This window comes from Trichomycterus rosablanca, chromosome 22 (assembly GCF_030014385.1).
Source record: "Trichomycterus rosablanca isolate fTriRos1 chromosome 22, fTriRos1.hap1, whole genome shotgun sequence".
NCBI lineage: Eukaryota > Metazoa > Chordata > Actinopteri > Siluriformes > Trichomycteridae > Trichomycterus > Trichomycterus rosablanca.
This window is the reverse complement of record NC_086009.1, coordinates 3,256,943-3,283,736: the sequence shown is the minus strand read 5'-3', so window position 1 is coordinate 3,283,736 and position 26,794 is coordinate 3,256,943. Positions and strand designations below refer to the sequence as shown.

Below are 26,794 nucleotides of genomic sequence, written 5' to 3'. Positions count from 1 at the left end.
GATGATGCGGCACGTCACACGGCTAGAAGTGTCCCACATTGATTGGAAGAGCAGGACCAAGTACCAAGCAGACTTCCAAGTACTATTCTGGCCCCCTAATTCCCCAGACTTGAACCCAATTGAGCAACTGTGGGACCACCTTGATCGTGCTGTGGGATGCACTGCAGTCAGCATGGCTCCAGATACCTGTGACAACCCACCAGGACCTTATTATGTCGCTCCCAGCCCGTCTAGCTGCTGTCCATAGTACTGTGACTCAACAGTGTATATTCTACTTTACTAGGTTCAATTTTTTACCCATGTCTGTCTACGGTGCAGAAAATACTGGACCTGACCGTGTTTGTGCTTCTAATCCATTTATAGATCTTTATTCCACATCAAAAAGACAAAAAACCTTAAAACTGATTTACACAGAAGACTTTAAATGTCTTACACTGTGTTCTTTTACAAACACCATCAACTACACTGCTGTTTTAAATGTTTTATACAAATCATTTTGCAGTAAGAACCAAATAAAAAAAGCACATTATACTTCAGGATCTACGTAGCAAATATGATGATATACATGTTTCCTGATCTGGACTTAGGCTTTATATACAGCTGCTATAACTGATGCTGATATAATAACAATAATATTTATCATGAAAAAAGAATTATAACAGTATGTGAGTGCTTGTATGGTGTGTGTGTGTGTGTGTGTGCATGGTGTGTGTGTGTGTGTCTTAGTGTATGTGTGTAGTATGTACAATTAAAGTCAAACATTTCCATACACTTGACTGGGCCATGCACATTATATGGCCAGACGTATGTTGACACCCATCCTAATTGTTCAGTTCGGTTTAATATTTTCAGCCACACTCATGTCTAATTAATGTATAAAATCAGTTACATGCTTCCAGCTTTGTAGCACCAGTTTAGGGAAGGCCCTCTCCTGTTCCAGCATGATCAAAGAGAGAACCAAGGAGAGGAACTTGAGTGACCTGAACAGAGCTTTGACGTTAACCTTAATAAAATTCCCCCTTTGGGGGACATTGATTGTGAGTCTGACTACACAAATGGGCACAAAACCCCATAGGTACACTCCAAAATCTTAGAGTGTAAAAAGCCATCCCGGGAGAGTGGAGGCTGGTGTAGCTGCAGAGGAAGCAGCACTTACTACAACACACACGTCTTTTACAAGTGTGAGGAAATGTTTGACTGTATGTCACAGGGGTGTCCAATCTTTTTCAAAAAGAGATCTGGTGGATCATCCAAGCAGGAGTTTCCCTGATTTGTTTTGTTTGATTAGTTGACTGATGATTTGACAGGTAAAGCTCCTGCCTGCCTGCTATAAAAGCCTGAAGCCACATCGACCTTTTTTAATAGTTTGGACCCCCCCTTATTTCCAGTTCTGGCACCATATAACGTGTGGTTTTGAAATGTGTTAAATGTTTGTGTGTCTTTGCTGTGATACAGTATGATTATTTAAAAAAAAAAATAACACTGTTTAAATGAATGTATGAAGATCAGGACATGTATGAAGACGTTAGTTTTCCTGACGCTGTGCTGCTCTTCGTCCGTCTGCTCTCCTGTACGGTGAGTTTCTCAAGTCTGTTAAAAAACACAATTAAATGCAGTCACATATTTGTTTGCTTTATGCATTTACATAACAATCATCTGTGGGCAGCACACAACACCATGGGTCCAAGGAACAAGGGTTCGAACTTTCTTCTAGTCACTGTGTTTAAGGAGTTTTGCATGTTTACATTTACATTTTCTTTATCCAAAGCGACTCACAGTACAGTTACAGTATACAATCTGAGCAATTGAGGGTTAAGGGCCTTGCTCAAGGGCCCAACAGCAGCAACCTGGCAGTGGTGAGGCTTGAACCAGCAACCTTTTGATTACTAGTCCAGTACCCTAACCACTAGGCTACGGCATGTTCTCGCTTGGGTCGCCTCTGGGTGCTCTGGCATCCTTGGCCAGCGTGTATGTGGGAGCAGTTACATCGCTCAACTTGTGGAGGCTTTATGTTACATCTTGTAAACCACATTGGGACCGGATTGCCACCATTTTTATTGATTAATTATATTTTATTTTGTGTTTTGTTTTGATGCTTTGTTTGTGTTGTCTGGGTCGAGGTAAAATTCATGGACAAAATGTGTGTCGCTTGAAAAAAAAAAAACCCTGGTGTACAACATCAGGTACGTGTATGTCTAGATTCATAGTTATTTGTAAAGTTGAGTAATACTGCCATCTTCTGTCTGGGATCTAAACTTACTAGAAATAACATTACAAATAGAATTTCCTTTTTCTTTCTGAACTGGCATAATACAGTAGATTGAGTTATAATTTATTGGAGAACATGCAAACTCCACACAAAAAAGGACACCTGAGGACCCGGCTGAGGAATCGAACCCAAACCCTTCTTGCTGTAAAGTGACAGAAGTTCATACTGTAAAGGAGTACTGTTTTAAATATCAGTTACAGTCTGTAATACACTTTTTATGCACAATACATATAAAAACCTGGCCTGTGTACCTTCACTTTAAATGTCCACGGTGCATGAAGATTGTTTTCAATACATAATTCATGAATAAAGTCTCCATTATAGCAGGTACTTACATCATTGATTATGTATTATGTATACCACCAATAACCTCATGTTACCCCAGGTAGGGGTATTGATCTGTGCACCATTTCCCTAATGATCTATTTTATGATTATTTTTGAGATTTTATCAGATGCTGCTTTTGACAGACAATTACACTTAGGGCAATTTCTAGTTCCTCTAATTGGTCTGACTGCATAATTTTTAAAGGAAACCCACATGGACACAGGGAGAACATGCCAACTCCACACAGAATGGATTCTATCCCAGACCCTTCTAGCTTTAATGTGACGGCGCTACACACTGCACCACCGTGCCGTGTGACTCTAAAAAGGTAAGTGAACACATTTCTGTACACATCATTCCATGTATTGACCCTCGTCCAGTCCCACCTGTAGCTCTGAGTTACCTGTTATGATGTCCTCGATGGCTCCATCTGTCACCTGTGGCTTCACCTGCCTCTTCTTCAGCTCCGCTATCAGGTCCATCTGAGGCATCTTGGGCATCATGGGACCCTAACCGAGGGAGAAAAAGGTATATCTAAACATTCACATCAAATCAAGAGAAGCTGAGCACTCTAATAAATAGAAAAGCTGTAACAGACGGAGCTACGAGTCTGGATTCAATTCCTTCATCCATTAAGGTATGAGGTTCTGCATTGATGTCAGATAATAAGGCCTGATTTGCAGCTGGTATTCCAATTCATCCTAAAAGTGTTTTTTTTCAACCATTATTCCTTCTTTTACAGTTAGCATCTGCACACTTTCCATGGTGCATCTAGTCAGATAGTGTTTTTCTGGCAACTGCCAAAACAGATTCATCTATCAAACTGCAATAATGTCATTTTACTGCCCCAGGGTTCTGTTATGGTGTGATTTACACCACAGTCAAGGCATGACATTACACATGGTAATCTTAGGATTGTGTAGAAGAAAATAAATAAATAAACAGACGTAACAGATGGAGCTATGGGTCTGACCTTCTGTGGTGTGGTTTCTTTCTTTTTCGGTGAGGATGTTGCCTGTTCTTCGGCTGCAATCTCCTGTTTCTTCTTTTGTTCGTTATCTTTCTCAGCTTGCTGTCATGAGGCAGAGAACAAATCACTCACAACTGACAGTAACACATTCATCACTAATGCTCCTGTTATTCTATTTAATTCTTATTGTATTAAACTTTTAAAAACAGTGCTGAAGTCAAACAAAACATGGCAAAAACATGTGGACGCTTCACTTCTACTCTCCTGTTTTATATTTTATTTTTTATTTTCCCCTTTCTCGCTCATTCTGTTTGTATCCAATTTCCTAAGTGTAATCTCCTCTGCTGCTGCAGACCTGGAAGAAAAGATCCAATCACGCACCCCCTCCGACAGACGCCAACCGCTTCTTTTCACCTGCCAAAGATGGGGTCTCACGGACAGAAGTATCACGTAGCATCGAAGCGAAGCATCGATAGCACAGCTGAGATTTGAACTCAAGAGCTTGAGTTCTCAGCGGTGGTGGGCTAGCACATTAGAGCACTGCTCCTCCTGCCTTTACTCTTCAGGGAATTTTACTAGGTTTGAGGAATGACTACAGGGATTTACTTCCTTCATCCATTAGGTCAGGCATGTCGGACTTGCAGATGGTATTCCAATTCATCCTAAAAGTGTTTTATCAAACCATTATTCCTCCTTTACCAGACTTTACAGTTAGCATCTGCACACATCTGGTCAGATAATGTTTTTTCTAGCTGCTCCAGGGTTCTGTTATGGTGTGATTTATACCACACTTACTGCATGGCATTGCACATGGTAATCTTATGTTTATGTGAAACCCCTCGGATATGGAAACTCACTTCTTGAAACTCTTATTAGACCTTCTGCTGCCATTATTACTAGAGGTAGTTTGGAACTTATTAGTGTGTATTGCAACCAATATCAGTTTTATACACAACACCAAATCTGTGGTCCTGTTTTGGAGTTTGTGTGGCCTAAAGTTTGACCCCTACTGCTCCAACTAGGTAAAAATTTGACTGACTTGTTAGAAAGGTGGCATCATGTACCAGTGTCATGACTGGTCTCTTACCTTGTAGGCTTTAATGAATCTGACAAACAAAGGGAAGAACATGGAGGGCTGGGTGGTCTTCGGGTTCTCTCCGAAATACTCAACCACTGAGATGTACGCCTCCTAGTGGGTGGATAGGCAGCAAAAAAATAAACACGGTCAGATCAAGTTAGACGTCAACATGTTCGTACAAACGAGTGAGAGTGAACCATTGTGTGTTTATGTATCTTTCCTGACCTGCGCTGTCTTGCCATCTCTGACCAGTGAGTCCAGCAGCTCGCTGTTGACCTTGACGAACTCTTTTAGGGCTGCGATGTCATCCTGCACCAGGAACTCCTTCTTGGTTCCTTCCATCCCTCTTTCTAAAGATCTTACGTCCTGCAGCACGCCGTCCAGAGACACTGAGACAGACAGAAAGCTTTCTTTTATCTAAAATGTACTATGTGTGTTGTATAAGAAAAATATGACACCCACACATTATTAACTCTAGTACTTGTAGTACAGTTGCTAAGCTGCTGATGGATGACTGTATATATATACTGTATATATATATACAGTATATATATACTGTATATATTTATATATAATAATCATTTGGATGGACATTCAAGTACCTTTTTTTATTCTATATATATAAATAAATCCATCCCCTATAAATAGGAGGCGCACAATCATAAGGAGAGTAGTATTGGGAGGCCCACAACCACTGCAGGCCCCCTCCAGCCACTTCTTCACCTACACGAGGCAGGTCCATGTGTAAATCAGTATTGCTTATAAAGAGTTACGCACTGTTTCCCATTATCCCCCATCTCATTGTGTATTTCCCATTGATCAGCCAGCAGTGGTCGTAATTGCAGCCGTTATGAGGAATCCACTCTGGCAATCCCAACCTACAGATCAGCCAGTCATTGTACAGATGAGCCAGTCATTGTACCTGGCCTGCATGTAGAAACTCCAGACTTTGAAATGTCAGCTCTGGTGTGCTAGTGTGTTGTACCACACCATCACATTGTTTATTTTCCAATTGAAACATTTAGATTTATCTGCTCACCACTTTCAGTTTCTTTGTTTAGGTCTGAACACAAATCTGTAAATGCTTTTTTTTATATAGCTATAACCTATAGCTCTTGTTTGCTGAAACTCAGATCTGTACTTCAGCTCAGTGCTCTATGCTTTTCCCAGCTAAATGTGCTTATTCAGCATTGGGAGAGTAAATGCACTGTGCTGATGAGCCAGCAAATCCTGTTTCTATATGATGACTGAGCTTATTGTGGTCGTATGATGTAAGTATTGTGAGCGTCCAGATGAAGAGACCTGAGTGAGTAAGTAAGCACTCCTTTAAACAATATGATACTGTGGTCATTATTTAAGGTTCTCTCACCAAGTGCAGCCTTGTCCACAAAGCGTAGCTCGGTGTGGAAGGAGGTCAGTTCGGGGTATTTTTCCTCCACCATGTTGGCTATGAAGTGCATCAAAGTCTGAGAGCGATCCGTAGATTTTGTGTCCAACAGCTAAGAGAAAAAAAACAAGGATGACCACCAAAGATTTGTAGGATGAAGATGATGTAGCTTTTATTGTCTTTACTATGATATAAGAACTATTAGAACTATTGGGATGGTTTGAGATGCGGTCAGGTGGTTCTTGTTTTTGGACATGTAGTAGAAAATCATCCTATGTGTTCAGATTTGTGTGAGTCAACACTCAGACTAGCAATTCACTCACTCACTCACTTTCTTAACCTCTCATCCAATTAGGGTTTTGCGGGGCGGTGCTGGAGCCTATCACAGCTTTTCAATGGGCGCAAGGCACACAGTAACACCCTGGATGGGTGCCAGTCCATCACAAGGCAGACACACACACACACACACACCCATTCACCTATAGGGCAATTCAGTGTCTCCAACTAACCTGACTGCATGTTTTTGGACTCTGGGAGGAAACCGGAGCTCCCGGAGGAAACCCACGCAGACACAGAGAGAACATGCAAACTCCACACAGAAAGGCCTCGGACCGCCCCACCTGGGGATCGAACCCAGGACCTTCTTGCTGTGAGGCAACAGTACTACCCACCGAGCCACCATGCTGCCCAGACCAGCAATTACACCATTAAATAAAAGCAGTGTAAACCATTTATCTGACTCACCAGATCGAGACTCTGCAGGCGGAAACCTTGTGCTGTCCCTCTTTTACTGCTGTTCATGTAGTTACCAAAAGCCAGGACGATCTAAATAAGGAATATTTAATAATCAACATATTTATTTAAAGAAATGACAAAAATACCTTCACTTTTAAGCTACATTTGCCTCTTAGTTGCAGTAAAAGACTAAAAAAAAAATGCTTTAGCTTACTGACAACATTTCAGCTCATTTATGTAAGAAACATCAAGTTAAAAGGTGCAACTTGGACATATCATAGTCAACATCAAATAATCAAATGACTCTTTATGGATTATATTATTCAGCACTCGACTGAATAATGCACAACTCCAGTTATTCCAGTTGCTTGTTTATTCTTTTCACTAAAATTAATTTTGTGCTTGTATGGTTTGTGTCTAATTTATTAAAATGATCCTCCAGGCCACCAAGGAGGACGGAGGTCCCTGCTGAGTCTGGTTCCTCTGAAGGAAGGTTTCTCCCTGTAATTATAAGCAAGTTTTTCTTGCCCTTGTTTTTGCTTAACAGGGGTTTTTAGTCTGTCAGTCCTGGATTCTGTAAAGTTGCTTTGAGACGATGGCTATTGTAAAAAAGTGCTATACAAATAAATTTCACTTGACTTGATATCAATACATTTGCGACAGTTAGCAGACTTTTATTCAAGAGACATCCTGCATCCATTATTTTACATGTACTTGAACATCACTCACTCACCTCTAACATTTTTTTCAGCTTGCTGGAGGACTTGAGGGACGTGGAGGCTGCAATGATGGAGTCCAGTTGCTGTTGTAAGAAATAAGAAAGAAAGTTATTATTGATTAAGCAGCCATACAATTATAACTGGTGAGGCATCGATTAGGCATAACATTATGACCACCTTCCTAATATTGTGTTGGTCCTGCTTTGCTGCACCATACGCAACAAATTGTGATGCTCTGTGTATTCTGACACCTTTCTATCAGAACCAGCATTAACCTCTGGATCGGACCACACGGGCCAGCCTTCGCCCCCCACGTGCATCAGTGAGCCTTGGCCGTTCATCACCCTGTTGCCGGTTTACCACTGTTCCTTCTTTGGACCGCTATTGATAGATACTGACCACTGGAGTTTTGGAGATGCTTTGACCCAGTCGTCTAGCCATCACATTTTGGCTCTTGTCAAACTCGCTCAAATCCTCACGCTCGCCCATTTTTCCTGCTTTTAACATCAACTTTGAGGATAAAATGTTCACTTGCTGCCTAATATACCCCCCCCACTAACAGGTGCCGTGATAAAGAGATAATCAGTGTTATTCACTTCACCTATCAGTGGTCATAATGTTATGCCTAGTAAATGTAAACTCTCAATATTGCAGAAAGTGGTTTCTCCTTCTGACCGGCTGCAGGCGTTTGACCATCTCAGGGAAGTTCCCCATAAAGGTGAGCGTGTTGATCCTCTGAGCCAGCCGTGGGATTTTGCCAAAATGCATGATGAATCGATCCTCCTCGGTCAGGTCCTCTAGGGGACGTCCCTCCTTCTCATAGTTCTGCAGAAGCTTCATCTCGTAATCAGATGGGATGAAGCGCTCGAGGAGCTCCAGGAAGTCCAGACTCAGAGCCTGCTGATCGTAACTGAGAAGAGAAGAAAGATTGCTGTTGATAAAGTATCCGCTGTAGGAAAATAATTCATGTTTATACATCGTTTCTGCTCTGCTGCTAATTATTTAGCAATGTAGTGTTATTTGTAGGACTGGAAGCAGTCTTTCCTGATGGAGCCAGGCCTGCTGCAACCCTGTATTATTATAATTCTAAAATAGTAGTAATAATGAAGCATGTATCGTCTTGATCGTCTAAATCAGGGGTTCTTAACATGTGGCTCGTGTGCAGGGATGCTGTACGTACGTTTCGATGGCGGTGCAGATTTGAGCAGGACTCATGCCAGCTTTGCGCAGGGTGATGGCGAGGTTCTTGGCTTTGTTGGCCTCTAGTAGAGAGACTTTAGTGGGAGCTTTCTGAGCTTTAACCTTTATCTTAGAAAGATTTGCCAGGGCGCCCTGAGCCTTCGTCTTAAACTGCTCCGCAAACAAATCCATATTCAGCTCCTGTATATCAGAGAGGAATAAATACTGGTAAATACCATGCTAACGTCTGGCCAGTGTAGCTGGTTTTTAAAATCATGCTTGCATCATGTCTCACCTCTAACACATGTTCATCGTCCAGTTCTTTGAAAACCGTTCCTTCCACCTGGTTGGATTTTAGCGCCTGCCAGTTGAGCTGAGGCATGCGGAACTTGGTCTGGATCGGCTTACGGGCCTTAACACCTGTAAAATCAATCACTCCTCATTTACTCACGTGTTACTCACGCTTATCAAATGCCACGTTTGATTGAGTGCGAGTGCTGTGCTTACCTGTTTCAGCCCCTGGAGTTCCTGCAGGAGGAGCTCCTGGAGGGGGAGGTGGTCCAAAGCCAGGTGGAGGTGGAGGAGGGGGTGGGCCTCCACCTGGGGGTGGAGGAGGAGGCGGTATAGCATCACAACCTGGAGGTGGAGGAGGAGGAGGAGGCGGTACAAAATCACAGCCCGGAGGAGGTGGAGGAGGAGGAGGTGGTGGTGGTGGTGCAGCACCCAGAGTTTCCCCAGGTAGTGGAGGAGGAGGAGGAGGAGGAGCTCCTGAAGGTCCTGAGTCTGTTACTAAGGCACAGCATTACATAATAAGATTACATTATATTTATGGCATTTCGCAGACACTTTTACAGAAAATGGACTGGCGCCCTCTCAAGGTTATTCCAGCCTTGTGCCCACTGGACCTGCTACGACCCTGACCAGGATAAAAATGATTTGAAAATCTAATAAATGACACATGGAGCATAGTATGGCTCTCCATCTGCTCTGTGTGGGAACCCAACACTGGCAGGCCACTGAATGGAAATGTGCAGATCAAGGGTTGTGCAAGCAAAAGCGGATTCAGTCTTGGGAACTGGAAATGATTAGATTGGGAGATAAATGGGGAAAATTTGCTGTGTGTAAATTCTGTATAGATCTTCAGAAAACACATAATAAAGAACTCATTGGTTCAAATCTCAGCTCTGCTACCGGCAGGCTGGGCGCCTACACAAACAACAGTTGGCTTGTTGTTCAAGGGAAGGTGCCGAAGGGGGAATCGTCATAACTGATGCATTTACAACCTCTGCTGGCTGATTGGTGGTGCTGCACAGAGATGAGGGATAATGTAATTAGGGTGTGTCTCTCTGTACACAAAGCTGATCCACATATGAACTCATCTCATGCAGGTGAAAAGATGCAGTAATTCAATCAGGTAATTGGATACGACTAGATTGTATATGCATTCATCATGTTTTTCTTTTGGGGGGGTGGGGGGGGGGGGGTTGTATTCATGTACATTAACTTTGAGTTCCTGCATGGCACCCTGTAATTCTACTGTTCCCACTGTTGGTCGTTTACCTGTTTTAGTGACAGGAACAGTGACGGTCTGCACAATGGTAACAGGGACAACTTCAATGTCCAGAGAGCCCGATGCTGTCTTCTCTAACCGCACCAACCCCTTATCCTGTAGCTCCCTCAGTTTTTGCTGCAGCCTGGAATCCCTCTGACTCTCGTCCTCCCTGCTGGACATCGTGACTCCTGCGTTAGACGGATGGGACATTCGCTCCAGTTCCTTCTCTCGCTCTCTCTGGATCTCTCGCTCACGTTCACGCTGCTGCAAAGTGCTGACCTGAGCACAGGACTCCCGCAAACTCTCCTACCACCGGACATAAAGGTATTAAGGTCACAATAAGCTTATAAAAACAAGCTGTATTTAAATAGTCCTTTCTGTCAGTTTTATGTGACGTCAATACCTGACGCTACCTGATCATATGGAGCTTAAATATGAAATAACGTGATGCATTCAACCAATCACTCTAGTCAATGATCAACCTTGGGATCATTTTTAAGGTTTGGGAATCATACAAAGCTAAAAAACTCAAGGTTCAAACAAAGTTTGGGTACGAATGAAAAGTGTACATGTAAAAACACCATTAAGTGGACTAGATAACAATTCCAGGGACCTAAAGTACTTTTATTTATTACCAAACTCAGGGTTGGAACAAACTTAGTGTAAAATAAAAGTGTAAAAACACTATTTACTGTTAAAGATTACTGTTAAGATTATTCTGGCACTGTCACTGTTTCTAATTATCTTCTAATAACATAAAAAAGTGGACACAGTGTTTTTGGACACAGAAAACGGAATGGAATGGAATGGAATGAAAGATGCTGGTAAAATAATTGTTACCTTGAGTATCGCTGATTCTTTAGTGGCCTGCATGAGCTGCTTTTCCAGCTCAGCCACTTTCTCCATTTCTTTATCATACTCCTGTAGCTTAGCACTTAGCTGTAGAAAATAACACATTAGCTTAGCAAATCATTCTTTACAACACATGCAGCACCTGGTTGTATTTCTTTTCAAGATTTCTAAAACAGATAAACGACTGTAGTCTAAATACGCTATATTTTCTGTTCATGCATTTTCCTCCAGTTTTCCTCCCAATCTAGTCACCAATTATCTGATCGTAATTCGCCTATAATGCTGCAGACCTTCACTGCTGACCGATCAGGGTCACAACTGTCACACACCCCCATCTGGGTTCATCTGGGAAGTCACACCGATCTGTATTATCCCCTCTCTAATTGTACAGGCGCCATCCATCAGAACTGCAGTAGTAATTAGAAAATTATGTCCAGCCATTGTCCCGCCCCTTACAGACACACAGCTAATCGTGGGTCTGTGTAGGCACCTGGTTGGGTGATAACACAGCTGAGATTAGAATTTGAGGCCGGTTAGCTCAGTTGGTTGGAGTGTGGTGCTAATAACACCAAGGTCAAGGGTACAAGTGGACAAAGTTTAGGGACAAAGTTTAGGGCAGCTGTAGCCTAGGGCAGCGGTCCCCAACCTTTTTTGCACCACAGACCATATCTTTTATTTAAGATATAATTTCACGGACCGGCGGGCGTGAGAGGATTTAACTATACTACTCACAAATGTTGGAAAATGAGCCTTTTTTAGGCTGTTTTATCACTTAGCCACCCAAGAACCCCAATACACCATGATAAATGTAATCCCTAATCTTTTTAAAGCTTGTTTGTGTCACGAGCATGTATTCTGAATACTTCTGAATTGCTACCATGTGTGTATCTTTGTCTGTTTGTTTTTTCTCGTTACCTGTGCATTGAGATCCTCTAACTCCTCCAGATGCTCCACAATTCCTCCTTTATTCTCGGCGTCCTCCAGCAGAGCTCCAACATCAAACACGTTATCTAGATAAGCCTGAATCTGAACCTGCAGCTTCTCGCTTTCCGTCATCTTTAGACTCTAAACACACACAATTACCGATAGCACCTCTGAGATTTGAACCCTGGATCTCAGCTATAGAGAGCTTGAATACTTTTACCTCATTTTCTGGATAAGCCAGACTTCTTTTACCAGTTAATGATATTAATGTTGTGATCTAATTTAATAATGTGTATTTACATGATTTTTTACTATATAAACTCACCTCTAAATACTGATCTAGGCCGAGCTGTGTGAACTCGTACTGTAGATGCACCCTGAAGTTCATGTGTTCCACTGAGTGAACCACGATATTTATGAACTGCATACAAGCCACCTACAAAGAAAGAGAATAATTTAAACCAGCAGTAAAACAATCAGTACTCATATCAAAATGTACAAAGTAATAATAAGTCATGCAAATGTGTCACTGAAGTATGAAGTTATTAAGTTTTTCCACATAAAGCTTTAATTATTTTAATTCAAGACATATCGGATACTGTATTAAGCAAATTACGTCCCCCTTCATCTATTCACACCTAGGGCAATTTCTAGTGGCTCCAATTAACCTTTGTACTGTGGAAACCGGAGCATCCGGAGGAAACCCACACAGACACAGGGAGAACATACCACTCCACACAGAAAGGACCCCGGCCAGGAAGCCTAATATAACCAATTTAATGTCGTAGATCAGAATCTTTATGAAGGAAGTTTTTATAGTAGAAACCCCTAGTATAAATCAGTAGCAGAACTCACCATGAAATCAATGTTGCTGTCGTCACTTTTAAAATACTCCATCAGCTTCTCAAATCTGTTCCTCTCTCCACTCACCTTACAAAGAGGAAACATAGAGCATCAGAATCAGATTTATTGGCCAAGTATGTGGATACACACAAGGAATTTGGTTCCGGCTGATAGTATCTCTCTAGTAAAATTAAACATTAAACACAAAATATACAAACTATAAGACTATATACAGGCAATTAGCAGTGTGTGGAATATTTAAAAAATAACAGTAAAGTGCACAGAATGTAGGATGAGTACTACAATATTTAGTCAATTGCAGCAGGTGAATTTTGTCACTCTCAAGTCTGTATTGTCAGTCATTTATTTATTTATTTATGAGGGAGATGGCCTGTGGGAAGAAACTGCTTTTGAATCTGGCAGTTTTAGTGTGGACGGACCTATAGCGCCTGCCGGAGGGGAGGGGTTGAATGAGGTTATGGCCAGGGTGTAAGGAGTCAGTAATAATTTTCTCTGCCCGTTTCTTGGTTCTTGAAGAATACAAGTCCAGGAGGGAGGGCAGAGGAGCACCAATGATTTTCTCTGCTGACTTTACCAGTCGCTGCAGTCTGTTCCTTTGTTGTATTGTGGCTGCTCCAAACCAGACTGTGATGGATGTGCACAGAACTGATTCGATGGCAGCAGTGTAGAACTGTCTTAGAGCACGTTATTAATAGCAAATCCCAGTTGATGTTTTTAAAAGAGTAAAATCTGGCAACCCTGTTTCACAGAGGAGTTTGCAACATGAGATTTAAATGCTTTGTTCTGAGAGGCAAGATTGGAGTATAATCTCACTATTCTCTTTCTGAATATATAGGGACAAATTCCCACAGACACTCCAAAATCTTGTGGAAAGTTGACAGACTGAGGAGAAGAGTCATAGTCGTGTGGGCGTGGATGTTTGTCTGGACCATACTGAGGCCTATGAATTTAGTACAGGATAGGAAACAAGCTCATGGTCAAGCATATAGTGTATCTTCAGTGACTATGAAATGGGAATTTTTGCCATAATGCTAGACCTGACAAAGAAATACCCGGTTCGTCCTTATGAAGTGATAAAAAGCAAAGAATCCCCTTATTTCTACACGTGTTGACTAACAAATAGAGCGACCGTGAGCTGACAGATGACGTGAGAACTCAGTGTTATGTTTTTAAAAACGTTTTTTTTTTTTTTTACAAGAACTATGATGCAATCCTGAGTGGGATGTTGCACAAGCGAAACTTCTTACTTCTTTAAAGTTGTCGAATGCAGAGATGATGATGTCATGTCCTCCTCTTACCAGACACACAGCGGCCAGTAGTTCCAGTACGAGAGCCTTTGTCCTGTAGGGTATAAATATATCTAATATGTAATTAAATGGCATGAAAATACATCAGTATCAAATGCCAGTACATGCAAAGCCTTAAATCATACAATTACTTAAACACACTTGTACTGACCTGGGGTTCCTGTTATTGAGGCTGAGTGTGATTTCATTAACACAGCGAGGGTGGCTCATTACAAGGTTAAAGCCAGACTGTCCAAAACAAACAAGAAATAATAATCATCATTATTTTATCCATTATTTAATTCTGTAAAACCTAAAACCCTCTTATCTTGTAATTCACTAAATTCACTCCAAATCTTCATTTCTAATTCCCCACTGTGCAATCTGCAGCGTTGGGTTCGTACACAGAGCTGTATTGCATATTGAGAGACACGCTAAGCTCTATGAGACCCCCCCCCACACACACACACACTCACACACACATATCTGCTGCATTTGGTATTCATGTGGTCACGTTTTGATGTGTGTGAGTTTATCAGTTCACCTGATAATTCATGATAGCTCTCAGGCACATGATGCAGAGATGGACGTCGTCTCTTTGGCCTTTAAGTTTTAGAGATCTTCTGCCCTGCGCTAGGTTGCTCAGCCTGAGAGGAAATGAACACAAGTGAACAAAGGTTTAAAGTTTAGTTCTCACTTAAAGTTTGAGTTTCTGTTTTTGTGGTCGTTTGTTTTGTGTTTGTTATTTAGTCTTGGAAGTTAAAACAGTCTTTTTGTTACACAAGGTTCTTCAATCTTTAAAAAGCACAGATTTTTTACTGGGAATTACAGTGTGTGTTTCTTGTATTTTTAATTTGTTTTGTTTTTAACATACATGGTTTAACTCTTTTACCACAAGGCTTAGCAGACACAAGGAAGGTCCTTAGAAAGTCTCAGAGTTAATTAGAAAAAGAATTTCATCTCCTTATTATATAAAATTATATTGCAGGTCCTTAAATAAATGAATGTATTGTGCTGAGTGTAATCATACTGGATCTTGTTGTACCACACCAGTAATTCACATATTGAGGACTAACCGGACTGTGAAGGCACGGGCAGCCCGGGTCATGCCATGCGCTGTTGAGATAGAGTTGTTCTTTGTAAGATCCTCCATCGATCTCTCGGACATCTTCCTGTTGTCTGTAACAGAACCTCCATTCTCCACCGCCTCCGTCTCAAACCTACAGGACACATGAAATTAAAGTCTCTATTATGTCTAAAAGAGTTACATACACATATACTAAGCACTTTATTAGGTACAACTATATGTTATAAGCTACACCTAACACAGGTGAAATTTGTAGGTACACAAGTACTGACTAGCCAAACTGTTACTCAATTGAAAATTTGAGGCCCCACTAGTTATAAGCACATTGGATAGGGATCATTTGTTTGAGCCATGTTATGAAACTTGTCGTGGACTTTTATCATAAGCATTATATATAAGCAAGATATTTTTAATGAACTTTATGGCATTTTCAACTCATAACACATACACACCCAAAAACTTTGCTTTATATTCTTGCTTTACAGAAGAAAGCATTTTACTCAAAACATGTCTTGGCTGACCTGCTACATGTCTGGTAGGTGGATAAAAATAATCATTACTATAATATATATTGTACAGGTTTATAAAGGAGTTCAAATTAGACTGAAGCATGAGTAAGTGAACCTACGGTGCATCGCTTTGAGCATAGGACAGATAATCCACCAGCACATCCAATCCCTGATTCTCTTCATTCAAAAACTCCTGAGCCCATCTATTGAGAGAGACGAGGAGAACACAATGAGAAGTAAGAACAACCATGTTTACATTTCTTTGAGCATCACACTAAAGTACAAAACCAAAATCAGTTGGAGACTAACCCAATGTGATTGGTCCTCAGGGAGATCTCCAGCTCTCTCAGAACCTGAGTGGACTCCTGAATACGCTTCTTAAACTGTTGAGAATACATTAGTGTAAGTATGTTACGTTTTTTAAAGATTGCGACTATAATAAATGTGTAAGAAATAATAGATGAGTGAGAACCAACCCTGCGTGTCACTCCTCCTTGGTCCTGGTAGAAACTCCTGATCTTATTCAGATAGGCTGATGGAGGGTTCTTCACCTGGAAACGCTCCTGTTTAAAAAAGAGAAAGATGGATGGATGGATGGACAGATTGACAAATGGTTGGATGGATGGATGAATGGTTGGACAGATGGATGGATGGCTGGATGGATGGTTGGATGGATGAATGGTTGGTTGGACAGATGGATGGATGGATGGATGGACAGACGGATGGCTGGATGGTTGGTTGGACAGATGGATGGATGGATGGATGGTTGGACAGATGGATGGCTGGATGGTTGGTTGGACAGACGGATGGAAGGATGGCTGGATGGGTGGATGGATGGTTGGACAGATGGAAGGATAAATGGATGGATGGACAAATTGACGAATAATTGAATGAATGGATGGATGGATGGTTGGACAGACAGATGGTTGGACGGACGGATGGATGGATGGATGGATATTTTACAATAAAGACATGGTTTGATGTGGAGAAGCTATACAGAGCCTGTTAAAAACCACTGGAATGATTTGAAACACAGATTGTAAGCAAGGCTGTTCTTTCAAATAAACAGGCATAAATTCCCACAGACTCACTCCAAAATTTTCTGGAAAGCCTTCCCAAAGAGTAAAGGCTGTCATTACCTGAAAAAGAAGGGTGGCGATGCCATCATATTAATAGCCATGGTTTTGAAATAGAGTGTCCAGATATCTTAGGCCATACAGTGTAACAGAAATGCTGACTGTATGGCAGCAGTACATTTTAACGTTTGACCTCATCAAACCACAGAAAGAAAAACAGAGGAAATGCGGTTGTAGGGGCTGCGGGCATGGTTGCTACAGCAACAGTATGCGAGTGTACATTTTGTGGTTGCCATAGTGAGATGTAAATATTAACACAGGAAGTAAGTCACAGTGTAACCTCATCAGAATGATGTCTTCATCAGAATGATGTCAGCTAATAGTGGAATGTAATACATTTACTAACAGATACGGTTGCATATTGTTTAAACGGTTTGAAATAGCCTTGGTTTTTGTTATTACAGTTTCATTTAAGCTGGATTAATAATGTGGCTCATTTATTATTAATAATCAACTTTATAATCGAATCATAATCTCTACAATTCAATTACTCTGTACCAGTGTTTTTAATTATTACATCAAAAGTTGGGTTTTGCAGGCTACAGTATTATTATTTGTACGATTCATTTGCATTAATAGAGATTTCACAATATGGCATCCCACAAGGCTCTGCTCTAGGTTGTCATTTTTCTTTCTTTTGTATATACATTTTACAAACATAATGTTGGCTTTCATATCTATGCTGGTACCTATTAAACATTCTTATGCACTTAATGCACCTACTGAAGAAAAAGACTCAACTGATTCTACTTTTAATTTCCATATTATAGTTTTTGTAAGTACTTAAATAGTAATAATGCATTCAAACACATGCAGCAAATCCCAGTAGATCTGAAAAGTCAAAGACTGCATGTTTTTCTCAGTTCTGTTATGTGCAAGATCAAATCCACATGAAAGTGACTTTTTCCATTATAAAAGTGATCATGAAACAATGAGAGCATACGTCTGTTCTTAAACCTGTGTATTATGTAATAAAAGATCTCTATATGGTCATTTTAAGTTGTGTAATTATGATTTATTATGCTTTGTTATGTCAGATCTAGCTCACCTGATCACAGACCAGTTCCCATTTCTTCTCGTTGTCGTATTGACTCAGAAGTGTCATCTTATCAGGAGGTAAGTTCATGGTGCTCTGGGGAGAAGGGAAAACAAGTCAGAATGAAACAAACAAACTTTAAACTCATACAGGAACCACAATCTGAAACTCAACGTCTCAGGTAAGTTTTTAATGTTGACAGTATTTAGCTTTGTGAATGAGTTTGTGATATGAACCCTGGTAGAAATCTACTTTCTCTGGGTAGCACTGTCGCCTTACAGCAAGAAGGTCCAGGGTTTGATTCCTAGGTGGAGCGGTTCAGGTCCTTTCTATGTAGACCCAGATCCTCAGGACCCTGGTTGATGTGTAAAACTCACTTTATCAGATGTGCCAGCATGCCAATTTCAAAATAAATAAATAGATAAATAATTTTTAAATCAATTTTATTCAACCACCAGACATAAATTTTTTCTCATTTTGACTAACAACATTAACATAAACAAATTGCAAAAAATGTGCATATGTTATTAAACTACAGTAAAAAATCATTTAAATTTGATTGATCATAGTCAGGGCTTAGTGGGTAGCACTGTGGCCTCACAGCAAGAAGGTCCTGGGTTTGATCCCCAGGTGGGGCGGTCCGGGTCCTTTCTGTGTGTAGTGTGCATGTTCTCCCCGTGTCTGTGTGGGTTTCCTCCGGGAGCTCCGGTTTCCTCCCACAGTTCAAAAACATGCAGTCAGGTTAATTGGAGACACTGAATTGCCCTATAAGTGAGTGTGTGTGTGTGTGTCTGCCCTGCGGTGGACTGGCGTCCTGTCAAGGGTGTTACTGTGCGCCTTGCGCCCATTGAAAAGGTGGGATAGGCTCCAGCACCCCCCTGCGACCCTAATTGGATAAGCGGATAAGAAAATGAATGAATGAATGAATGAATGAATGATTCTAGTCATGCTAGAACAGAAAGGGCCTGTGGCTGAAACACCTGAACTTAGAAAGAGTGTCCACATACTGTTGACCATATAGGCCATCTTCAAGGTATATGACTTAATGTGTCAAGGAAAAAACAGTCAGGAGATATGATTAAAATCTGATCAAATGTGAATCTATTTTCCTTTAGACTGTATGATGTCAGAAAATATGAGTCCTGAAATGACTTCACGTTCTGCACATTTCGGGGAAGTTTAATACATTTCGTTTTGCATGTTGTCAACCCACAGACCCCGCACACCCTTTACTGACTGCATCAGCCGCCGCCGTGCGTCTCACAGCGGCTCACATTATGTTCATGTAATATTATGTTAGAATACACCTGGTCTTCTTGGCAACTTCTCTGACTTATGGCATCATCATCTAATCTATCTATCTATCTATCTATCTATCTATCTATCTATCTATCTATCTATCTATCTATCTATCTATCTATCTATCTATCTATCTATCTATCTATCTATCTATCTATCTATCTATCTATCTATCTATCTATCTATCTATCTCCTCGGCTGCTCCAGTTAGGGGTCGCCGGCTGATTGTGATCCACATTATTGATTTGGCACAGTTTTTATACTGGATGCCCTTCCTGACACGACCCTCCCTATTTATCCGGGCTTGGGACCGGCACTACAATGCACTGGTTTATGCGTCCTAGCGGCTAGGTACCTATAGGACAATTCAGTGTCTCCAATTAGCCTGGCTACATGTTTTTGGACTGTGAGAGGAAACCGGAGCACCCAGAGGAAACCCACGCAGACACGGTGAGAACATGCAAACTCCACACAGAAAGGACGCGGACCTCCTTACCTGGGGATCGAACCCAGGACCTTCTTGCTGTGAGGCGACCGTGCTACCATTTAGCCACCGTGTCTTCCCCAAACAAGCCTTGTTTATGTGGCCACAATTAAGTCACAAGCTACAATCAGTTGTAACTGCAAATGAGGGAACAGAAAGTCATGCCACAAAGTTAAATAATATTCTAGAACTTTCTACATCACCAAATTAATAGACAGCATATTTTCTTACAAATTACAATACACTTATGAAAGAACTCATTTTTATGAGAAAGATGTATTTAATATTTAATATTGAAAAAGCAGATTTAATTTGAATTATTCAGTCACGTGAAAATAACACTCAAAGACACTAAACCTGACTGCTATTTCTCTTGTGTGTGTATGTAAACTTTTGACCTCAGTTGTTATTCTGTGACTTCAGTTAATACTGAAATCTCTGGACCAGTGGAGTCATCTGTGCTTGTCAGAATCACTGATAAAAGAGGAACCATCTCAGTTAGCTGTTTTGTAATATTTAAAAAAGCCTGTCTAATGAAAGAGCTTTAAAAATCATTATTTTCCCTCAAAAATATTAAAAATGAGACAGCCAAGTCTGAATTTAAAATAAATAAATGGGACTGTTTTTTTTTTATTGTGGTAAAGGTGCTCTTGGCTCTTGGTAAGACTAGGCTTGGTATCTGGTAGAACGCAGAATACTTGAGAATTTTACACTTGACACACCTTAATTCACGATTTGAACACACCACAGAGGCTTGATGTATGTGTTAATTTCTGATGCGCTTTATACTGTCGCTAGCGAGGAACAGGGTGTAACTCGTGCTGCATGCTCTTGGTGTTTCCTTCTGTAGCGTGGCTTCCGCTCAGGCCTTTTTTTGAAATGAGCGACTAAGCAAAGATACTTTAAGCAATTTTACCCTGCGAGTAGATCAAGGTTCCTGCACACTGACGACTGGTTTACTGAGAAGCAGTAATAACAGGTTATATTCAGTCGTACATTATGTGTGAAGTTGAGTTTAATTTAGTACATAAATCTATTAATCTTTATTAATAGAACTTATTAATATGTTATAAAGCCCAATGTACACTTAAGGTTAAACATTTACGTCCACTTTTTAGGCGAGTAAGTCATTATAATTTCATCAACTGAATGATTGGAATGGTTAATTTGGGATCTATTAAAAGACGACCAAATGATACAACTCAAATAAGCTTTCACAAGTCAGAAATGCCTTCTGGACCAATTACTAAACAACTTCCAGTCATCAGTTGATATGTATAAGCAACTGTAGTAAGCACTGTACTTTTTATATAACATTATAAACCACAGGTATGAAAGATGAACCCTTGATGGAACCACTTAAGCAACAACAACGTATTTTTGTACTTTCACTTCTAAGACTGGGGAGGAAAGGTGTGTGATCAAATAGGGCAAGGTTTACCTTGCTTAGCCACAATGACTATTGGACAAATTCTAAATAACAAAATTAAATGGTTTTTTGGTTTTACTGCATTTAAACATCTGTTCCACAAACACACACCCACACACAGGATTTAAGCCTAACGTGCTCAGTAGAGACTAGGTGTAAGACGTGACAATATTATGTTTTTAATCTTTTATTTCAATTAGAACATATTAGACATGTTCTATTTAAACAAGTGGCCTTGACTTTTACCCTCCATGCCTTTTATAGGAATCTAAATTAACAATGTAAATATGCTCTTGGACACTTTTAGTCTGTTGAGTTTAATACATAAAACAGCTCATGTGTACAAGATCATGACTCTTTATTTACAGAACTTATAAAAATTTTATAAAGCCCAATGTAAACTTAAAGTTAAAAGTTTACATACACTTTTTAGGCAAGTAAGTTATTATAATTTCATCAACTGAATGATGGAATGGTTAATTTAGGGTCTATTATAAGATGACAAAATTATAAAACTCAAATAAGCTTTTACAAGTACGAAATGCCTTCAGGACCAATTTCTAAGAAACTTCCAGTAAATATGACCTGTAAAAACAATTGTACATAAACACGAAGTATTGGGGGTTGTACTCTTTAGGTAGATTCACCTCATGTAAATTATGCGTCCTAAGGTACAGCACTGTACCTAGTTCACCTAAAGTGAGCTATTGGTATGAACTACAGGTAGTAAAATGAACCCTTGATGGAACCACTTCAGCAACAACAAAGTATTTTTGTACTTTTATTTCTAAGACTGGGGAAGAAAGTTCTGTGATCAAATAGGGCAAGGATTAACTTGCTGGGCCACAATGACTAAAAGCAGAGGAGTGAAGAACCCAAAACTGTACCCATTGTCACGCTTGCTGATGGTAGTATTCCGTCCTGGTGCTGTTTTGCATCCAGTGGAATGAGTGCATTAAAGAGTGGATACCTAAGAGGTCTTAAATACATCATACAATTTGGTGTTATAGGAAGACAATCACCCAAAACACAGATCAAGCCTGAACTCGATCGAGAGTCTGTGAGCTGTACTGAAAAACCAGAGCCAGAAAACTAGTGAATAAAGATCACAGATCCAACCAGAGCTGTGACCTCAAAAGGCAGCTGTTCAAGGTGAGAAAAGCTAAGAGCCGTATAACCAAAAACCAGGTGTGCAGTGTGTATAAATCTCCTCCAGAAAACCCACAATGACTGAGTCACAAAAAAACTGCTGTGACAAATTGCCAAAAGTATTTAGACACCCCTGCTAATTATTGATTTTAGGGGTTTCAGCAAAGCCCTTTGCTAAGAGGGTATAAAATATCAATTATATAAACTCACTTATGTGCTTCCAGTAAATGTATAAAGACGTTGGTTTGGTGGTTTGATGATTTGAAGGTGTTACAGTAGAGGAACTACAGTGGTCTGCACAGAGCCCTGATCTTTACCCTATTAAACACCATTGTTTTTTTGACTGATTTGCAACAGTTTCCAACAGGCACTCCAAAATCAAGGGTAAAGCCTTTTTGGAAGAGGTGGCAACTCTATATTAATAATCACTGTTTTGATATGGGTTGTCCAGCCAGTCCAAATACTTTTGCATGTCATTCAGTGTATATAAACTTTGTTTTTACAAAATTGTTGTTTCATATTCATCAGTTTCCTTTTATTCCTATTATTTTATTCTAAATAACAGAATTGAATGTTGTCTTGTGTTGTCTTGTTTGGTTTTATTGCATTTAAGCATCTGTCCCACAAACACACACCCACACACACACAGGATTTAAGTCTAACGTGTTCAGTAGAGGCCGTGTAATACAAATACTAGGTGTAAGACGAAGTGACAATTTTATGTTTTTGTTCTTTTATATAAAATAAATAGAACATGGCATTGAATTTTACCATCAGTGCCTTATAAAGGAATCTAAATTACCAGTGTAAATATGCTCTTGGACACTTTCAGTCTGTATTTTTGAAAGCGAACTAGACAATCCGAGACATGTTTAGTTCATCTGAGGTTCTGCAGCTCAGGTTTTACTTCTTTATTAAAGGAACTTGTGATGTATTTCCTTTAACGGTCCTGTGACTCCGCTAACTTTTGACCAATTTGTCATCACTCAGCGGCAATTTCCTCTAAGTCAAGTGTCAAGAAATACACTATATGGTAGAAGGTATGTGGACACCCCTACTATTACTGTTTGGTCCATGTGTTTCAGCTACACACAATGTTAACAACTCTGTAGAATCAACTATGTAAAATAAACAACTTTTGCTTCCTGTGGCCCTGTGTCTATAAAGACAAGTGTGAAGAAAAAAAAGAGGCCTGATCATAGGCAAGACCTCAACCCTATTAAACACCTTTGGGATGAATTGGAATGTTGATTGCAAGCCAGGCTTTCGAGACAGGTTTAGTGTGACCAAACATCTTGTGGGAAGCCTTCTCAGAAGATTGGATACTGCAACTTCATTATAATACATGTGGTTTGGGAATGAAAGGTCTAACAGTCTCAGGATTTTACAGAAGATCAAAAAAGTCTGCCATAAATTAGAAGCTGCTAAAACCTGAATGACACTGTTAACAGTCAAGCAAGCTTTACTTCACCATGAGCCTTTGAGGCTGCCATGCCCAATCAAAACATCTGATTATATCTATATGATCAGCAACAAACTTCTTAAGGTGCAGAGGCTTCTTGGATTTTTTTTGGTGGCTCTTGGATTGTATCTGTCCATCCAGGCATCTGCTCATCCAGTTTCTCTCAGCATAAGGTGACAGTTTGGTTTTTCTACCCAGTTCCTGCATTAAATTTCCTTCATTGTTATGGGCTCAGAGAAATCACTGGTTATAGTTACTCATAATCACTGTTGAGGAATTATTGAGGAATTATGAGGCCATGCCACAGAGATAAATTATTTCTACACCAGCAAAGGAATAATAAGTTCCTCTATTTGTATTTTGACTGAGCGGATTTTCAGAAAACCCAGAATGAGTGTATTAAAAAAACTGAAAATTGTGAATGGTAATTTTGGACAATGAGGTATGACTAAACTGTACTTTTCTTATTGCTGGGGAGGGTCCCTGAAAGATTCATAGACTGATTTACATAAAAATGTACTATCTATATAAAGCTGCCCTAAATATGTTAAGTACATTTTCCTGTTTTTAGGAACCCCAAAATTGATTTTAAAAACTGATTCAAACACCCATGCAAATGACAGAGATAGAGATAAGTTGGCCTATTTGGACCTTGCTGGAGGGGGTGGTGTGTACTAGATCTGAGGGCACCTTTCCCCTGCTTTTTGACTGTGTGACTCACCAGCACCACGTTGAAGCGCTCTTGTAGCTCATCCTCAGGGGGCATTGGCAGTTTGGGAGGGGCCGTCTTTTTCTTCATGGTGCCCTGGAAAGGGCTGGGCTCAGAGCCCTCCGCCTGTTCCACGCCACCCACCGCATTACCCATTACAACCTTGCGTAGGAATTCCAGGGTCCCGACTGAACAGGCTCCAGTTACCAACCAGCCACGATGTCCAGAGTTCCAGGCTTTCGGCCTGTTGCAGTCTGTTCAACTTGATCTGTTAAGTGCGGTCAGTTAAGTCCAGAACAGAAGGAAAATCATGTCTTACGACATAGTACTTGGTCGAAGAGAAATCCAAATTCAAACTGGTCCTGTCCACTCTGAATTGAAGAAAAATGTAATGTAGGAGAAAAGGCGTCCTATATTGAGCAACGTCCTCTCAGTTACAAAATGGAGGGAAAACACATGCAAACATGTGTTTGGCGAAAGGGGAACCAGAAATGCTACTCACAGTATTAACATTCAGCTTTAAAACAATAGATGTCCTTCAGGCAACGTGAATTAAATCTGAAGCTCGCCCATGCTCATCTGTTAGGCTGAATGCTGAATCCTGATTGTGTTGAATGTCTAAGCCTCGTCAGGCTTCTGTCTGCTCATCCTTTGCTGGGATGTTTTCAGTCTTTTGTCTTGTTCTATGCGTCCACGCTTAAATAAAGGCCTCCTGAGACTCCAAATGCAAAAAAGAAAGAGCGCATGCACTGAAGACACCTGTCCGAGTGTGCTGTACTTTGGAAACTGTTTAACGTTGCATCAAGGGAGGATAGAGATGTCAGAAGAGGAAACCACAGAAAAGCAGAAGCACCACCGCTTCCTGAACACACAGTGCAGCAGAAACTGAGAGAGAGCCAAGAGGTTGACAGCAGTCAATATAAATAAGATACAGATTATAGGCAGTTAAAGACATTGTTATTTTTAATAAAGAGTCTTCTGAAAATGTTTATTTAATATAGTAAAAATGTAAAAAAATAAAGTAAACATTGGTTAAAATATAGGTTGCATTTGTCATTATTTTTCTATTACTTGGTCATGCCCTTCCTTGACTTAATAATAACACATTTCCCTCTCTGGCTTTTGCCTGCTTTTCCAAATAATCCCACTTTCTGAGACCCTAAAAGCGTGCAAGTGCTCTTACATGCTTATTACAACAATTACACTTAGATTTGACCCTATGCACCAATAGTTGACAATCTGGACTATGACAGTGTGGACTGAAGGGAACATATTGTCATTCAAAACTGTACCAAAACTGTTATTATTTCAAATTGATAGACTTTGTGCATCATTGAAGCAAAGGCAAAACCACATCACTTACAGTTCTTCTGACCATATTACAGAAATAGCACATTGTAGTTAAGTGTACACGTCTTAACCAAGGTCTCTTTCCAGCAGCCCTGTTCTAGATGTTAAATGTATACATCTCCCTCCACAGTGCGACTCTTCATTAACTCCCTGCAGTTATTTATTTATTTCCTTATTGATTTGCTTATAACCAGTTCCCAACCACAACTAATAATAATAATAATATGTTTTTCATTTATGTTTTATTTAAATTAAATCACATTTATAAATTAGAGTCAGTATATAATTACAGATTTAAAAGATTGCATCTACTGTAATTATAAGAGCTACTTTTGTGTAGGTCACTGACCATGTCTTTTAATATTCATTAAAAAAAAAGATACACGTCATAACCAGAAACACACCATGATTATAAGAGTAAATGATTTAATGATTCTGTACTATGCTGATTTTAAAAACAGTGCATTATTATAGGATCAGGACAGTTGTAGCTTAGTGGTTACAGTACTGGACTAGCAATCGAAAGGTCGCTGGTTCAAGCCTCACCACTGCCAGGTTGTCGCTGTTGGGCCCTTGAGCAAGGCCCTCAACCCTCAATTGCTTAGACAATATACTGTCGCAGTAGTGTAAGTGGCTTTGGATAAAAGCATCTGCTAAATACCGTAAATGTAAATTATTAAGGTATTTAAAGATGTTTAATGTGTTTGTTATGACTTTAGTGTTGATTAATTATTTATTTTTGGTTTTTAAAAGCTTAAGAAAGCATATTGACCATTTATTTTAGACTCATTTGAAACGAAAAGTAGATCTTGGCAGCCCTGGTGACAACAAATGACCTTTAATAAAGAAATTAGGATCCGTTAGTGGGCGCACTTTATCAGCACGCGTCCCGTGATTCCTGCATTTTGTTAGTTGGGGTAAGTCTCAAATAGCTACTTTCTCCCTACATAGGTGAACTTATTGTGTGTATAGTACAAGTCTCAGGCGACCTACCTAGTGCAC

The 26,794-nt window shown here is 40.1% G+C and overlaps 1 protein-coding gene across 2 annotated transcripts; it reads right to left on the bottom strand.

Moving 5' to 3' along the window:
- Positions 1–361: 361 nt before the first annotated feature.
- fmnl1a (formin-like 1a) lies at positions 362–24,716 on the bottom strand. Of its 2 annotated transcripts, XM_063018458.1 has the most exons (26): positions 24,455–24,716; positions 17,923–18,006; positions 16,215–16,301; positions 16,048–16,121; positions 15,858–15,941; positions 15,219–15,362; positions 14,687–14,789; positions 14,315–14,391; positions 14,104–14,197; positions 12,848–12,922; positions 12,318–12,428; positions 11,984–12,133; positions 11,057–11,155; positions 10,225–10,522; positions 9,172–9,453; positions 8,960–9,084; positions 8,666–8,865; positions 8,161–8,395; positions 7,500–7,568; positions 6,776–6,856; positions 6,014–6,143; positions 4,870–5,033; positions 4,654–4,755; positions 3,570–3,668; positions 3,000–3,105; positions 362–1,590 (listed from the first exon to the last, which is right to left on the bottom strand). In XM_063018458.1, the coding sequence occupies exons 1-26, from the start codon at positions 24,596–24,598 to the stop codon at positions 1,526–1,528; spliced, it is 3,282 nt and encodes a 1,093-aa protein (XP_062874528.1). In that variant the 5' UTR covers positions 24,599–24,716; the 3' UTR covers positions 362–1,525. The 2 variants fall into 2 exon arrangements, with proteins under 2 accessions (XP_062874528.1, XP_062874527.1); XM_063018457.1 differs by having other exon boundaries at positions 16,048–16,301.
- Positions 24,717–26,794: the final 2,078 nt, after the last annotated feature.

Bases quoted from the DNA above. Each gene is read 5' to 3' on its own strand.
- fmnl1a (XM_063018457.1), bottom strand. From the start codon at position 24,598: ATGGGTAATGCGGTGGGTGGCGTGGAACAGGCGGAGGGCTCTGAGCCC. The intron at 9,085-9,171 runs GTAAGCACAGCA...TTGATTTTACAG, and splicing joins AACTCCAGGGGCTGAAACAG to GTGTTAAGGCCCGTAAGCCG. The intron at 1,591-2,999 runs GTAACTCAGAGC...GTTTTTTAACAG, and splicing joins CATCGAGGACATCATAACAG to ACTTGAGAAACTCACCGTAC.